The 16,158-nt window shown below is 40.9% G+C and overlaps 1 protein-coding gene across 1 annotated transcript in view; it reads left to right on the top strand.

Moving 5' to 3' along the window:
* Nucleotides 1-259: 259 nt before the first annotated feature.
* The window catches only part of pgm2l1 (phosphoglucomutase 2-like 1), a 36,241-nt gene continuing 20,342 nt past the window's right edge, over nucleotides 260-16,158 (top strand). The window contains exons 1-2 of the mRNA XM_060944099.1: nucleotides 260-516; nucleotides 11,158-11,325. Coding sequence (XP_060800082.1) covers nucleotides 415-516; nucleotides 11,158-11,325 — 270 coding nt within the window. The 5' untranslated portion in view covers nucleotides 260-414. The remainder of the gene's footprint in view (nucleotides 517-11,157; nucleotides 11,326-16,158) is intronic.

Below are 16,158 nucleotides of genomic sequence, written 5' to 3'. Positions count from 1 at the left end.
TGTACCCATGCATCCACCACATGGGAAACATCTGACTATCTACATAATAATAATAATATTTCTAAAAGGAGGGCCTTCATAGAGAAGCCGAGAGCCAGGAAACATCTGCTGCATTTGGACCTGGGCCCGGACACACCCCTGAGCTAAACCGATAGAACATACCCGAACTGGAGCCTTCTCGTAAAATCATCTCGCGATATTACACGAGAATCGCGCGCGGCTCACTGCCCGTTCTGTATTTAATATCAGTTAACGTTTCCAAGTTTGTGAGGTAACCACTGTCGGAATGTTTACCTAACTGATTTTGAGTCGCTGAACCCCTCTAGCGCTTGTACAGGGTAAATTAACATCCAGTCCGGTGTAAGGGAGATTGGGAAAACCCTGTTTCTGCGCATAATTGTGTTTTTGGTTAGCATGTGGGTAAATAAGGACCTCGACGCTAACGCCAATGATCTAGTGAGCACTGGAGATGCCACTTTAGACAAACTGGCAAATCAGTGGATCAGCTGGGATAAGGTCAGTGTTCATTTCTATTTTGATTTCCAGCCTTTCAAAATTATTATTATTAAATGTGATATGGGCTTTGGGTAAGCTTTCGAAGGGATTCTGGGATGTACAGTATAGTGCTGTATACAGTTTATAGGTTTACACAGCATACTTGGGTGAAATTTTTAAATTTCAGAGCTCCAGCAGCAAAGCAGTAAAATAAGAATATCTAGATACAAAGATGCGCATAGGACTGTATATTGAACTGTGCGGAGTACAGTATGTATTTCCTGTATTGTACAGAAAAGTGTACGAGACTGTGGCTCATAATGCATTTTTATTCCTTTTGTTCACAAAGATGTAATGGAACCAAACCAGCTTCGTGTTCATCAAATAGAGTTCACATAGAGATCTAAAGGGCAGTCTTACTAATTTCGTATATGGCATAAGTCACTTTCTATTCCTGTCCGTCTCATCAGTGGTCAGTATTTTTATATGTCTGGCTGTTGAATCAGGTGGTGTAGTGGTTAGCACTGTCACCTTACAGCAAGAAGGTCCTGGGTTCGAGCCCTGTGGCCGGCGAGGGCCTTTCTGTGTGGAGTTTGCATGTTCTCCCCGTGTCCGCCTGGGTTTCCTCCGGGTGCTCCGGTTTCCCCCACAGTCCAAAGACATGCAGGTTAGGTTAACTGGTGACTCTAAATTGACCGTAGGTGTGAATGTGAGTGTGAATGGTTGTCTGTGTTTATGTGTCAGCCCTGTGATGACCTGGCGACTTGTCCAGGGTGTACCCCGCCTCTCGCCTATAGTCAGCTGGGATAGGCTCCAGCTTGCCTGCGACCCTGTAGAACAGGATAAGTGGCTACAGATAATGGATGGATGGATGGATGGCAGTTGGATCATTGTAGTGAAAGCTGTGCCTATGAATTCTGAAGGCTGGAATACATACGCAGACTGTTTTTGTGCTTCATTCAAATAAAATGCTGTAATTTGATGTGAAGGTGGTAGCCGATCACTGAAATGGGTCTATAAAATGTCTAAAACATGAATGTCCACCTACCTGCAAAGTTTAATTTCAGACTACACAAAATTGGCTATTATTTATTTGCACGTGGAGGCTATAAGCTCTGCAATGACCTGGCGACTTGTCCAGGGTGTACCCTGCCTCTCGCCCATAGTCAGCTGGTATAGGCTTCAGCTTGCCTGCGACCCTGTAGGACAGGATAAAGCGGCTACAGATAATGGATGGATGATAGGGACTATAAGGTAGCCATTTAAAGTAGTCTGCAGTCCAAATTCTGGTGCTGGGGAGTCGGTTACATCTGCAGCAGTATGTCTGAGGTTCAGTGCATTGCAAGCACACAGTGAGTGCAACAAATACGTCTAGGTCATAAAGCATTGCGAACAACAAGTACAAACTATAAGTGATTGCATAAGGGCTTCTTGAGAAAACAGCATTTCAGCAGTTAACAAGTGACAACACCAGCATCCGAATCTACTAAATTGGTGTGCATCTTCTCATCTCATTATCTGTAGCCGCTTTATCCTGTTCTACAGGGTCGCAGGCAAGCTGGAGCCTATCCCAGCTGGCTACGGGCAAAAGGCGGGGTACACCCTGGACAAGTCGCCAGTTCATCACAGGGCTGACACATAGACACAGACAACCATTCACACTCACATTCACACCTACGGTCAATTTAGAGTCACCAGTTAACCTAACCTGCATGTCTTTGGACTGTGGGGGAAACCGGAGCACCCGGAGGAAACCCATGCTGACACGGGGAGAACATGCAAACTCCACACAGAAAGGCCCTCGTCGCCCACGGGGCTCGAACCCGGACCTTCTTGCTGTGAGGCGACAGCGCTAACCATTACACCACCGTGCCGCCCGTGTGCATCTTTCATGTCATAATTTTAGCCCAGACATCAGGGGTAGGTGTGTCTGATTTTGCACCTTTGCAGATAGATGATAGTGCGAAAACCTCCATCTTCTTGTTAAATAGCTGCATAAAAACTTTCAGTGCAGTTATACAGTTTGTTTGAAATGTGCCACATTTTTAAACCAGAAAAAGTATCTTCAGTGGTCTTTTAAAGGAAATGTATTGTACCCCATTTTCACAAGTTGACACAGTTCCCTCAGGTCTTAAAGTGCTAGTCTTATGAAAATAACATAATTCTTGGAAATTATACCTTATAAAACTAGACATGTTAAATAGTCTACTGTCTAAATTGTATTTTAATATGCGACTGGCAACATGTTCTATTTAGTTGGTAAAGTTTGGCTCTTTGAGTCTGCCATTACACGAATGCGTTCCTGGTAAGTTACTGTTAATTCAAAGGAAGTGACGTGTAGCACATTTTTAAATGATTTTTTTTTTAAATTCCACAACAAAACTAAAACCAAAGCATGCCTCCTAAGAAGTGTGTCATTAAAGACTGTTGAAGTGTAGCTGATAAAAAAGTGGAATTTTGATCCATTTTAGCCCAAAGTTGGCAGGACACTTACGAAATGAATGGGTTCGATTTGTACAGGCAAAGAGAGGTAACTTCAAGCCGACAGGACAGTTTGGTGTTTGCTGCATACATTTTGAAAAATATAAATTTGTGAGGCAAATTCACATAGAGGGCGGCACGGTGGTGTAGTGGTTAGCGCTGTCGCCTCACAGCAAGAAGGTCCTGGGTTCGAGCCCCGGGGCCGGCGAGGGCCTTTCTGTGTGGAGTTTGCATGTTCTCCCCGTGTCCGCGTGGGTTTCCTCCGGGTGCTCCGGTTTCCCCCACAGTCCAAAGACATGCAGGTTAGGTTAACTGGTGACTCTAAATTGACCGTAGGTGTGAATGTGAGTGTGAATGGTTGTCTGTGTCTATGTGTCAGCCCTGTGATGACCTGGCGACTTGTCCAGGGTGTACCCCGCCTTTCGCCCGTAGTCAGCTGGGATAGGCTCCAGCTTGCCTGCGACCCTGTAGAAGGATAAAGCGGCTAGAGATAATGTGATGTGTGTGTGTGATGAAATTCACATAGAAGGATTTAAGTGACGTCTGGTATACGGAGCAGTTCCTACGATCTGGAAACAAAAGTCAGAAGCGCCATCCCAAAGAGCTCACTGAACAGTAAGTGACAAGCCTGTGTTTAGCCTGTTGCTTGAATTTATTAGTTGTCCTTAGCCCTTTATCCTTTTCACTGATAGCAGTTCTGAAGTTTTATACAAGGCTCAATAATGGCAGTAATTAGGCACTTTCACTTTTAGTGCAGGAGCGGCATATGCATTGTGCGCAGCAAGTGCACAGCAGCCGGGAGTTTGTTAGGGTTCACCTCTGAAACTAAGTTGCTCATAAAACCTTTCTGGTTCTAAAAGTAACATAAAAGGATGGTGCACATCCTTTACATGTAGTCTACAGTGCAATCTGGGAATACAGGATGTTATTATGTAGATGCACGAAGTTCCTGCACCCTGTTAAAATCCAACAGGATTCACCCAGCTTGCTTTTCACTGGATTCGTGTCAGAAGTGAAAAAAAACTAAGCTCAGGCCTACTATTAAATAGAAATTTATACCATAAACTCTTCAGCTCAAGCCCACATAATTTATTTTTTTAAAACCTTATTAATTAAAAAATGGCAAGCATATATCGGTATCTGCAATGCAATGAAATCACAATTCCAAGTAGCCATGTACTAAATTAAAAATTTTTTTTTTTGAATGGGGGTGCGCCCCCCCCCCCCCCCCGCCCCCCTTAAATCCGCACGGGGGGGGGGGATCAGCACGCAATTACCGTTATTTATTTTTTACTAAAATTCAGATGCTGTAGTTGAAGGAGAGGGTGGAAAGGCTGTTTCTGTTTGTGCCGATGATGCAGTATTTGAAGACGGAGGAGCTGTTATTTGTACAATAGACACAGATGGTTTGGCTATAGCACACTCGGATGAAATACCAAAAGAAGAAGAGAGAGGTTGTTTAGACAGTTTATTTTGTTTACAGACAGTATTTGACGGAAGATGGATATGATGTGTTACTAGTACCTGAAGATACAGTATTGATTGAACAGCAGACATTTTGCTCATGTTGTGAGAGATTGTCTTTCAGAGCCTATAAATACAGAAAAAAAGATGAGTTAATTGAGAGAGATAACAGAATGGCGTGTCCATTTATTTGATATTGAAATCATGTTTTTAGATGCAATATAATGTCACACGTGTTTCAGTGGACAAAAAGTCAATGACAAGATTCAGAAATACACAGGGAAGTTTATCACAGAGTGATTATAAATTAATCTTGCAATGACCTTTACCTTCGCGTAACCAGGATAAAAATACATTTCTTTTTAGAAGCTCTAATGATGTGTGGTTGTAGAATGTAGCATGGGGTTGTATCTTTTGGCTAGAACCTAAATCACCAAAGTGATGTTCACAAGCCAGGTAGTAAAGATGACCGTTATGTGTATGTTTGAGTCATTCTGATCTGGGAGCTTATTTTCCTTCAGGCATAAAATCTACCAGCAGGTTGTTAATGGTTGTTAGCATACCCTTGCTGATGGCAACATTTTTTTTCCAAAATATTTACACCTACATCATCCCTGTTGGCGTATGTGCTGGTATAAAAGGGGTGTGAGACTGAAGGTTGATGCTTTGGAAAAACAGGTTCACAGTCAGGAGTCAGCAGAGGTGATGCATCTTCAATCCACTGTACAAGTTGTGAACAAAGAGGTTGGATGAAGGTGTACAACTGAAGGTAGCTGAGGTTGGAATTCATGAGGTCCCAGTATGGAGATGTTATCTGCAGATAAGCAATTGTGAGTCCTTTCATAAGGGCCACAACATGTTGGTCACTGAGATCTGCAGCTACTGACTGGACGTTTTAGGTTTGGCTTTTTTGGTGCGAGTTGTTTCTCCAATTACTCAATAGTACTGATTATATATGGGAGGTGGTGGTACAGCTGTGCTGCACATTCGAGCAAGCCATTGAATTTGTTGTCACGAAAATCCCCAACCAAAGACTTCTTGGTGCTGGTCCTGCAGTGCACCAACCATTTAACTCTTATTCTTGACTTTTCATCAACACCATGACCCACTAGACTAGATGTTCAGACAATACATGTTGCAGCACGCTCTGTTCCAAAACACGCAAAAACTAGTAGGGCATCACAGCCAAGTAGGGCTGTGCGATATATCGAATATACTCGATATATCGCGAAAATTCTGTGTGCGATACATAAAATTATTATATCGTAACTATTGAGTATTTTATGGTCATCTTCCGACTTGCATTTATTTCGAGTTTGTTTAAAACCTTTTCCGGTGGTTTTCTCCCTGTCCCTCAGGCAGTAACGTGAGAGGCTGCCTAAGGGTAAAGAAAACAATAACGTCACGCACTCGCCAACCAATCCCGGGCGACATCTCGGTGCTGAAAGGAACTTCCGGGAAGATTTTCTAGTTTCGGTTGTGTTGCCAGATTGGGCGGTTTTAAGTGCATTTTGGCGGGTTTTGAACATATTTTGAGCTGGAAAACGTTAGCAGTATCTGGCAACACTGCCAGCGGGAAGATTTCCTGGTTCCGGTTTACAGCGCTGACTCAGTTCGTGCAATCGCTGGTGTTGCATAGGCTACCGTGTAAGCTCTGGCAATTTCAGCGACAAATTACTTCCTAAAAGAACTAGTAAGGGGTCAGTCAACTGGCATTTTTTGGATATCGCGAGGAGGACGTGGAACAGCAAATGCCAGTTTGTAAAGTGTGCAAAAAAAAAAAAACAACCTGTCATCACGAAAGGCAGCAGCACTACAAATATGTTCCATCACCTGAAACTCACCCGGTACAGTATGCAGAGTCTCTTAAACTCCGAACTACTTGCCCACGAGCTAAACCCCCCCACAAGCTAAACAAACGACCATAGCGGCCTCGTTCTCCAAAGCCCCCCCATATGAGAAAACGAGTCAGAGATGGAGAGCTATAACGGATGCAATCACTAACGTCATTGCCAAAGACATGATCCCAGTTAGTATAGTGGAAAAACCAGGCTTCCAAAAATTACTAAACACACTCGATCCCAAACATGAGTTGCCTGGTCGCAGACATTTTACAGAGAAGGCAATGCCGGAATTATACACATCTGAGAGGCAGAGCCAGAAAACATTCAGTTCAAAAGTGTGCAAAGAGAAAAATTATGTTTTGCAGATCTCTCTCTTCTCTCCCTCAATCTCTCTCTCTATTGTGAATGTTCCAGTGGTTCTCAGTAGTCAGGTTAATAGCTTAGAGATCTATTTTTTTAAAATAATTTAATGAATGAGCACTTTTCTTATTTAGGCTAAATGTCTTTCTCAGTGTTGAGTTTGCACTTTACTGATTTGAGCTCTGAGCAGCTCTGTATTGTATTGCCCCTTTGTTGCAATTTTCAAGATTGTTTTTGCAGTTTGTGCCTCATCTTTGTTGAATAAAAATAGTCTTATTTCAACTCAATTGTGATTAATCACTAACATGAAAATTTAAAATGTATTGTTGAAAACCACCTGTAAAGTTAACCAAGAATGTTATTTAATCTGCAGGGATTGTAGTGAAAACAGTAAAGAGTAAAAGTTAGATTTCATGGGGTCCTTTAGAGGAGATTTAAATATATCGAGATATATATCGTATATTGTGAAATGGAGAAAATGTATCGGGATATTCATTTTTTCCCATATCGCACAGCCCTACAGCCAAGCCTCCATCTCTCTCTCTTTTTGTTTTTAAATTCACGTTTTAGGTCCTGTAATATTGTAAGTTTGGAACTAACATTCCTGGAGAACCCCAAAGGCATGTGGGCATTGCAGTAAAAGTTGTGTATTAAGTTTTTGTGTCACGTCCTCTTTCTGCTCTTTGAATAGTTTATCCTGCCACTCATCCAAAAGTTAGTTAGCAACTTTTTCATTGGCTGCTTGGTCACTCATTGTGAAGGTTTTTCCATGATGGAACACAGGAATTCATGTTGCTGGGTTTCTGGGTCTTTAGCATGAATAGCACAGACTTCCTCCAGTTCTTGTTTGGTGTGTTGCATGATGTCTGCTGTTGTTTCATGTGCCACTTTACGAAACCCCAGAAGTAGTATGCGTCCAGTCTCAGTAGTAACATAAGTATCTATGGTTTTTACTTTCTTCCTTTGTGCGCCATCTTTGTTAAGACCCCAGTGTGATGTTTGTGCCAGTTGTTGTTCACCCAAGTACTTTTTCACCAAACACTGGCCTTCATTTGAGATATTTGTTAGTCTGTCTTGATGGTAATTCTGATTTTGGAACACTGGTTTCAAAAATGTTTTCAGCTATGACAGACCTGACATTTTCTGTGGCAACTTCTAGGTATAGTAAGTGAAGTGCAGTCAGTCGCACACTGTATACTGCCCATTTTTGTCTTTCAGCTGTACAGATCTATCAGTTGTCTCCTTCTGAATTTCTAGTTCGTTCTCAAGACATGCTACTTCTAGTTGAAATTTCTTACATTCATAATAATGAGTCTGAACTGGCAGATGTGTTTGTGGGGTAATTCCACAGGTAACTGACGCAACATTCAGAGGGTTTAAAATTAAACTGTGTGGCTATTATTGAGGTATTTCACCTGACGTCACAGGGTCACGTGACGCCCCGGTGTCTGCCATTTTGAAGGTCAAGCTAGCTAATGTCAACAACATAGTAGCTAGTATGTTACTGTAGCAATGTTTACGTTCAGTCATTTGGATGACTGTTAAAACCTTTCAGTCTCAAGTTTTTCCTTTACTGTATTTACTAGTTTACTGTAATTATGATCCGGCAGTTATTTACACCGGATCCAGTGTAAATAGCTGCCGGAGCGCGCTCCAGCTTGCTCCCCCTCAAATTAAGCAGCGCGCTCCGGCTTGCTCCCCCTCAAATTAAGCAGCGCGCTCCAGCTTGCTCCCGGAGTGCTCCGGCCAAGGTTCCGGGGAGTGCTCCGGCCAAGGTTCCGGGGAGTGCTCCGGCCGAGGTTCCGGAGCGCGCTCCGGCTTGCTCCCCCTCAAATTAAGCAGCACACTCCGGCTTGCTCCCGGAGTGCTCCGGCCGAGGTTCCGGAGCGCGCTCCGGCTTGCTCCCCCTCAAATTAAGCAGCACGCTCTGGCTTGCTCCCGGAGTGCTCCGGCCGAGGTTCCGGAGCGCGCTCCGGCAGCTATTTACACTGGATCCGGTGTAAATAGCTGCCGGATCATAATTACAGTAAACTAGTAAATACAGTAAAGGAAAAACTTGAGACTGAAAGGTTTTAACAGTCATCCAAATGACTGAATGTAAACATTGCTACAGTAACATACTAGCTACTATGTTGTTGACATTAGCTAGTGCTAACAGCTAGCTGCTAGTACACTGCTACAACTACACCGACCCTAATAATACAGTTCTTGGTCATTGCCTGGTAACAGCAAATTTATAACAGGCCATGTCTCAACAGACTAAGAAGTTATTTCAATGACATTTAATAACATTTTGTTTATCCTGAGGACCGAAAGTAAATGAAAATGTGAACAAACCTTAGCTGTAATAAGATGGCGACCACCAGCTCCAGGGACGACTCATTGATGTAGGCATGTTACCCAGCCTGACACAAAATATTTGTAGGCATCCAAACTCTTATACGCTTTCAGATCAATACCGGTGTATGGCGATGGGTTTTTAACGACATAGGTATACAGATCATGTGGGCCGAAGTCAGGTAAAGACGAGGGCTTCATGTACTTCCGTACGTCAGTGAACAATCCTGGTGGAAGCAGGTAAACGTCGTTCTCTAAGCCTGCTAACCTCAATTTTTGCAAATACCTGTCCCTCTGCTTGCCCTGTAAATGCCCTACGTCGCTGGATAGTGAAGGTGTTTTCTGCATCTCGCTCCTTTTTATTTTATGTTTTTCGTTTGTCGCCTTCCTCGCATTCAAACTGATTCGAGCCGTGACGTCCAAAATGGCAGCCTAACGATGCATCACATGACTTGGTCACGTGGGTGAAAAACCTCAATAGACAGAGCAAACTCAAACAAATGTATGATGACTTAAGGCCCAAAGGCCATCTTGGACAACACAGAGCTTTTCCCCCATATGAATAATTTATTTAGTGGCATGCAGATAACATTGGTAACTGACGCAACTTGGAGAATTCGACAGCTGTGAACACACAAGTACAAACGCCAATTTCTGTGAAACTTGTTGCAATTTTATTAACATTTTTTCCAACTTTGCTTTTAACATGCCATAGTATACAATGAAAAATAAACTATGAACAATGTTTAGAACTGACAGCTGAGATCATGGAATGTACAGTAACTGATGCAACACTTTCCAAATTTACATATGATTTGATGTACAGAGAGATGAAATGTGGTAATTTTCTTTTTTTTAGTCATAATATCAATGCGTGAACAAAGCTACCTGTTAGATCTAAAAGGCCCCAAAGCTGTGATACTCAATGGAATAATTTTTTTCATAGAAATGTAAAGAATAAGGTCCATTTGATATAAAACACAGTTTAACTTACTTGGTGAGGACTTTTGACAGCAGTGTGATTGCTTCTTTGTGTCTGTTAGTTTTGGGTTTAAAGTATGTGCTTGGATCTGCCAATTTCAAAATGGCCACCAGTCATGTGACATGAGTTCAGCACAAAAATATTGACTGCAGTGAATGAACCAGTCATTACTAATAATAACCCAATCAAATTTAACACCATATATACAAAATTAATTTTCACCCCTTGGGTTGACCATTTCGTGTAATTGCCCTGTGGTCAGTCAAGATTTTTGTTTGTATTAATAATATTTGCATTTTGTTGCTTTTTGCTTCTTTTGTATTTCCATCTGGAGTGATTTTTTTTTCTTTTTTCATAGTCTGCCTTTTCCTGTTATTTGTCAGTTTTTTTTGAGATCCCTAATGGTGTTTCTTATGGTCTGCTTTCTCCTGTGTACATTCTTTGGATTGAAATAGCTGTTTTTCTTCTCTAGTGCTTTCGGTGCCTGCTGTTTTTGGTTCATTTTGATACACTGCAATCAGCTATAATGAACTCTTTTACTATGAGCTTTTGCATATAACAAGCTAAGTTTATGTCCTGTGCCTTTAATGACAATGAGTTGGAGTCTTCAAAAAAAACCAAAAAAACCCCAAAAACATTCACAAACAAAGTATCCAAATTTATCAAAACAATTTATTTCCTCACAAGTGACGTATAGAGATTTGTCACGGTTTTGGTTCTCCATGTCCTGGATGTAGCTCGTATGAAAAATGAGTGGGATATTTCCCAGTAAAACATTCGTGTTCATATTGTGTGTGTGTGTGTGTGTGTGTGTGCGTGTGTGTACGCACTGCCAAAAAGCAGAGCTCCCGATGAGTGTAAAATGTGTTTGGTAAATAATTCCATGTTATTTTTTTTTAAAGAAAATTAAAAATAAACACTAGATTAAAAAACCATCTATCTTATGTAAATAAAGATACAGATTTCATTGTGTGATGGACAAGTGTTTGAGATACATTGCCTTGCACATATGATCAGGTTCCCTGTGGTCACAATCGCGGAGCTCTGCTATGAATGAAGAAATGTAAACAGTTACATGGTTTAAAAAAAAAAAAGTTTACTGATTCAGTGATGACCTCACAGAAAATTCTCTAAACGGTCTACTTTTTCAGGACCAACACTGACATGCTATGGTTTTTTTTTTGGTGGTGTTAGAATGCAGCAACTCAGGCGCAGATTATAAACTTGGTCCAGGAGACTCATGTAGAGGAACTCAGGAGGAGGCTGTGCTCACGGATGAAGTTTGGAACAGCTGGACTAAGAGCAGCTATGGGAGCTGGATTTTCCCGTGTCAATGATCTCACGGTCATCCAGACAACACAGGTTTGACTTATATTCCATTATAATATATTTAATTTTATACAACAGCTAGTTCCGGTCCACTAATTTGATTCCAAGATGATGATATTCCAAGTGTTTATATTTCCTATAACTGAACTGAAACATTTCACTGTGTGTATTCCTCTGCTTGTCTCTGCTCACCTTGTAAAATTCCACTTCGAAAAGGTTACTATAGTAATGCTGGCAACATCATCAGCGGACATGGCAAACAATTATTTTCAGGAATATAAAATTCAAGTTAAAATATGAAAGCTTGTCAGATGAAGATGAAAAGGAAGAAGGGACTGGAAGTACCTTTAATGGGAATTTATAAATTAATGTGAGCTAGCTGATGCACATTACAGTGTGGATGGACAATGACCCATAGCACACTTCAAAAGCAACTCAAGACTTTTTTTAAAGCGAAGAAGTGGAATGTTCTGCAATGGCCAAGTTAATCACCCGATCTGAATCCACTTAAGCAACATTTCATTTGCTGAAGGCAAAACTGAAAGCAAAACACCACAAGAACAAGCAGGAACTGAAAACGGCTATAGTAAAGGTCTGGAAGACCATCACAAAGGGAAGAAACTCAGTGGCTGGTGATGTCTGTAGGTTCCAGATGTCACTCATTATGTGATTTTTTTTTTTTTTTAAGATTTTTTTGGGGCTTTTTTCACCTTTATTGGATAGGACAGTGTAGAGACAGGAAATGAGCGGGAGAGAGAGACGGGGAGGGATCGGGAAATGACCTCGGGCCGGAATCGAACCTGGGTCCCTGGATTTATGGTATGGCGCCTTATCCACGACTCCCCCCATTATGTGATTTTTGACTAAGCAGTTCTAGGGACTAATTGAGTGGAACTACATACTGAGGAGCTCCCCGTGAACTACATACTTTCAAGGGCTTTTTTTTTTGGCTTGCATTCATACTGTAGTGGCCTGGTTCTTAGTGCAGCGCTACAACTGCACATCTAAAATTGCTTATGAAATAAATAATTTCACACTTTATCTTAAATAAAAAAAAGTAAAATAAACTCAATTACAACATTAAGTAATTACATAAACAGAATACTAAAAATTGTGATTAAAAGAGGGTGTGGCTTGAAGATGAAGGACGTTTTGGTGGAGATTGTTCTGGAAAGGAGGAGGACAAGGATGTGTGAGCCTGGCAGGAACAATCTTTTGTTCATTACACTGAGTAACTATAATGTCTCTTATCATTCAGTTTCTCTTCATCTTGTACCAACTCTTTTAAACACTGAAGATTGTCGTGGAGGGAAACATCCTGACTTTACAGTATTCTTTACAGTATTTTGACCTTCTAAGGTTTGTGGCCTTGGACTAAAGTCTGGATTGAGTTCTGGGTTTCCTTTTGTTGATCTGTATGAACATTTGTTTTTGAAATGTATGGATGAAATGTCTGTAGTGTAATGTTTTGGGTTACTGAACTGTACATTGAATTATTGAATTGTAAGATACATGTTTGTTTTCACCTGTAACCTTCTTTACTCTTGTGTAGGATATGTGCATTAATACTGCTCATTTATTTATCCAACCATAACCACCCCACAGTGTCATATTTCACCCACCTATATACAGTGGCATGCAAAAGTTTGGGCACCCTTACTGAAAATGTCTGTTACTGTGAATAGTTAAGTGAGCAGAAGATGAACTGATCACCAAAAGGCATAAAGGTAAAGACGACGCATTTCTTTTCAGCGTTTTCTGCAAGATTTGTGTATTATTTTTGTTTTGTACAACTGGAGAGTGAAAAAAAAAAAAAGGAACACCATGCGAAAGTTTGGGCACCCCAATATATTTGAGTTCTCAGGTAACTTTTACCAAGGTTCCAGACCTTACCGGTAATTAGCTTATTGAGCTGTGGCTTGTTCAAATTCTTCGTTAGGAAAGGTCAGATGATGCAGATTTCAAAGCTGTATAAATTCTCTGACTCCTCAAACTTGTCCCTAAAATCAACAGCCATGGGCTCCTCTAAGCAACTCCCTCGCATTCTGAATAATAAAATAATTGATGCTCACAAAGCAGGAGAAGGCTACAAGAACATAGCAAAGTGTTTTCAGGTAGCTGTTTCCTCAGACTGTAATGTTATTAAGAAATGGCAGTTAACAGAAACAGTGGAGATCAAGGTGAGGTCTGGAAGATGAAGAAAACTTTCTGAAAGAACTGCTCGTTGGATTGCTAGAAAGGCAAATAAAAACCCCTGTTTGACTGCAAAAGACCTTCAGAAAGATTTAGCAGACCCTGGAGTGGTGGCGTACTGTTCTACTATGCAGCGACACCTGAACAAATATGACCTTCATGAAAGAGTCATCAGAACAAAACTGTTCCTGCGTCCTAGCCACAAAATTCAGCATCTGAAGTTTGCAAATGAACATCTAAGCAAGCCTGATGCATTTTGGAAACAAGTCCTGTGGACTGATGAAATCAAAATAGAACTTTTTGGCCACAATGTGCAAAGGTATGTTTGGAGAAAAAAGGGTGCCAAATTCCAGGAAAAGAACACCTCTCCAACTCTGAAGCATGGGTGTGGATCGATCATGCTTTGGGGTTGTGTTGCAGCCAGTGGCACAGGGCACATTTCATTGGTCGAGGGACGCATGGATTCGAATAAATACCAGCAAACATCACACCATCTGTAAAAAAAGTTGAAGTTCAAAAGAGGATGGGTCCTACAATAAGACGATGATCCAAAACACACCTCAAAATCTACAATGGAATACCTCAAGAGGCACAAGCTGAAGGTTTTGCCCTGGCCCTCACAGTCCCCTGACCTAAACATCATTGAAAATCTGTGGATAGATCTCAAAAGAGCAGTGCATGCAAGACAGCCCAAGAAACTTGTAGAACTGGAAGCCTTTTGCAAGGTCGAATGTGTGAAAATCCCCCAGGTAAGAACTGAAAGATTATTAGCTGGCTACAAAAAGTGTTTACAAGCTGTGATACTTGCCAAAGGGGGTGTTACTAGGTACCAACCATGCAGGGTGCCCAAAGTTTTGCTTTGGGCCTTTTTCCTTTTTTGTCATTTTGAAAATGTAAATAATGAAAATAAAAAACTATTTTTGCTTAAAATATAAAGGGAATGAGTCATCTTTAACTTTATGCCTTTTGGAGATCATTTCATCTTCAACTTGCTGTTACTGTGAACAGTTAAGCAATTTTGACCAGGGATGACCAAACTTTTGCATACCACTGTATCAGATCTTACCCAGACCATACTCGCTACAGGAACGTTTGTAGTCTCATACATCAGACATGACAATCGCATCACCTTCCTCTGAAAAAACTGATTCCCCTGTGTAATCTGAATCCTCCAGACTCCTGGAAAGGAGCTGGGTCAGCTTGCTAAACAAGCTAAGGATGGCTGTGAGAAGCTGCTTGAATTCACAGGAAAACAGGAAAAGGACTTGCTTACTTAGCTCCTTGAACTTCAGTTTTAACCCATTGACGCCTGAAACGCCTGCAAAAAAACGTCTGCAAATGCCTAAGCCAGTTTTTAGAAAAGGTCCCCATCTGCCTGAGGGTTTTCTGAAATAAAAATAATTAATTGAAAACACCTATGAAAAATTCAATATCTCAGCCTCTGAAGCACATAAAGACATGAAATAAGTTGCATTTAAAAGATAAAATTCTCTGCTTTTATTGGATCATGCTCATTCAGCATTAACACTAACACATTTTTATAAAAAAAAACAAATCTGGCATGCGTCTTGAAAATAATGACAAATCAACAATGCTGCGTTATGCAGCAACCAGCATTTGGGGCAATGTTGTGTCATGCAACAACCGGCGCTAGGGGCAATGTTGCGCGACGCAGCATCCGGCGTCAATGGGTTAAAGGACATTGTGGTGGAAATTCACCTGGAGATGAGAACTCCAGAAATGAGAACTCGCTACCAAGACATGAATGTGTTCAAAGTAAATACTATATTCTATCAGCAATTGCTCATGAGCCCAGGTGGCCACTATTACCTTACCATACCTGACCTCAGAGCGCTACAAAAGGACTTCTCCCTTTACATTAATATATAAAAGTTGGCACAGGATTAATGCATATAGTGTCAAACAAGCCATGAGATACATGATTGGTGATAAATTAACGTACATTAACATGAGTTCTCCCATAGCTACTTCTGAGCATGTTCAGCTTCGTGTATTACACAATATATTTCTTCATCTCTGTCAATGTTCCATAATAGTCTATTTTTCATATACAGTTGGAAAATAACTGATGCCTAGGTATCCATAGCTCTAGCGACGTTCACGAAAACGTAGCTTCTTCACACACAGAGAGAAGTTATTCATTTGGTCTCATAGCTTGTGTGTTTAAGAATGTCAAGGATAAACTCAGAATGATGACATATGAACAGGATTTGAACAGATATTGTTCATTATAAGTAATGCTAAAGAAGTTAATATAAAATTTGTTCCCACAACATCTTTCCTTTCCTCTACCGGCCACCTCACATTAACTTGCATACGCACAATATACATTCACATATGCTCTCCCACTTATTTTAATTTATTTCCGCTACTACTAATTATTTTTTCAGTGTTAAGTTGCAGACATTTTGTGTTTATTACCCAAATTAAAACCTGTATTGTTTGTTTTATCAATGAAACTGAGCTCTGAGGGCTCACACCTTGTTAACATAAGCTGAGTTGAATGAATGAGCTGAATTGAACTGAAGGAATCATTTAATTTTTGTTGGTTTCCTTTTTGTGTTAGAATGCTGACAAGGTCTGCCCTGAACTTGAAAATGAAAAATTAATTTGTACCTGAACTTGAAACTGCATACAGTTACAGGCAGACCA

The sequence above is a fragment of the Neoarius graeffei genome, chromosome 17, assembly GCF_027579695.1.
Source record: "Neoarius graeffei isolate fNeoGra1 chromosome 17, fNeoGra1.pri, whole genome shotgun sequence".
NCBI classification, from domain to species: Eukaryota; Metazoa; Chordata; class Actinopteri; order Siluriformes; family Ariidae; genus Neoarius; species Neoarius graeffei.
Note: the sequence above shows the minus strand (reverse complement) of the source record. Positions and strands in the feature narration are given on the sequence as shown.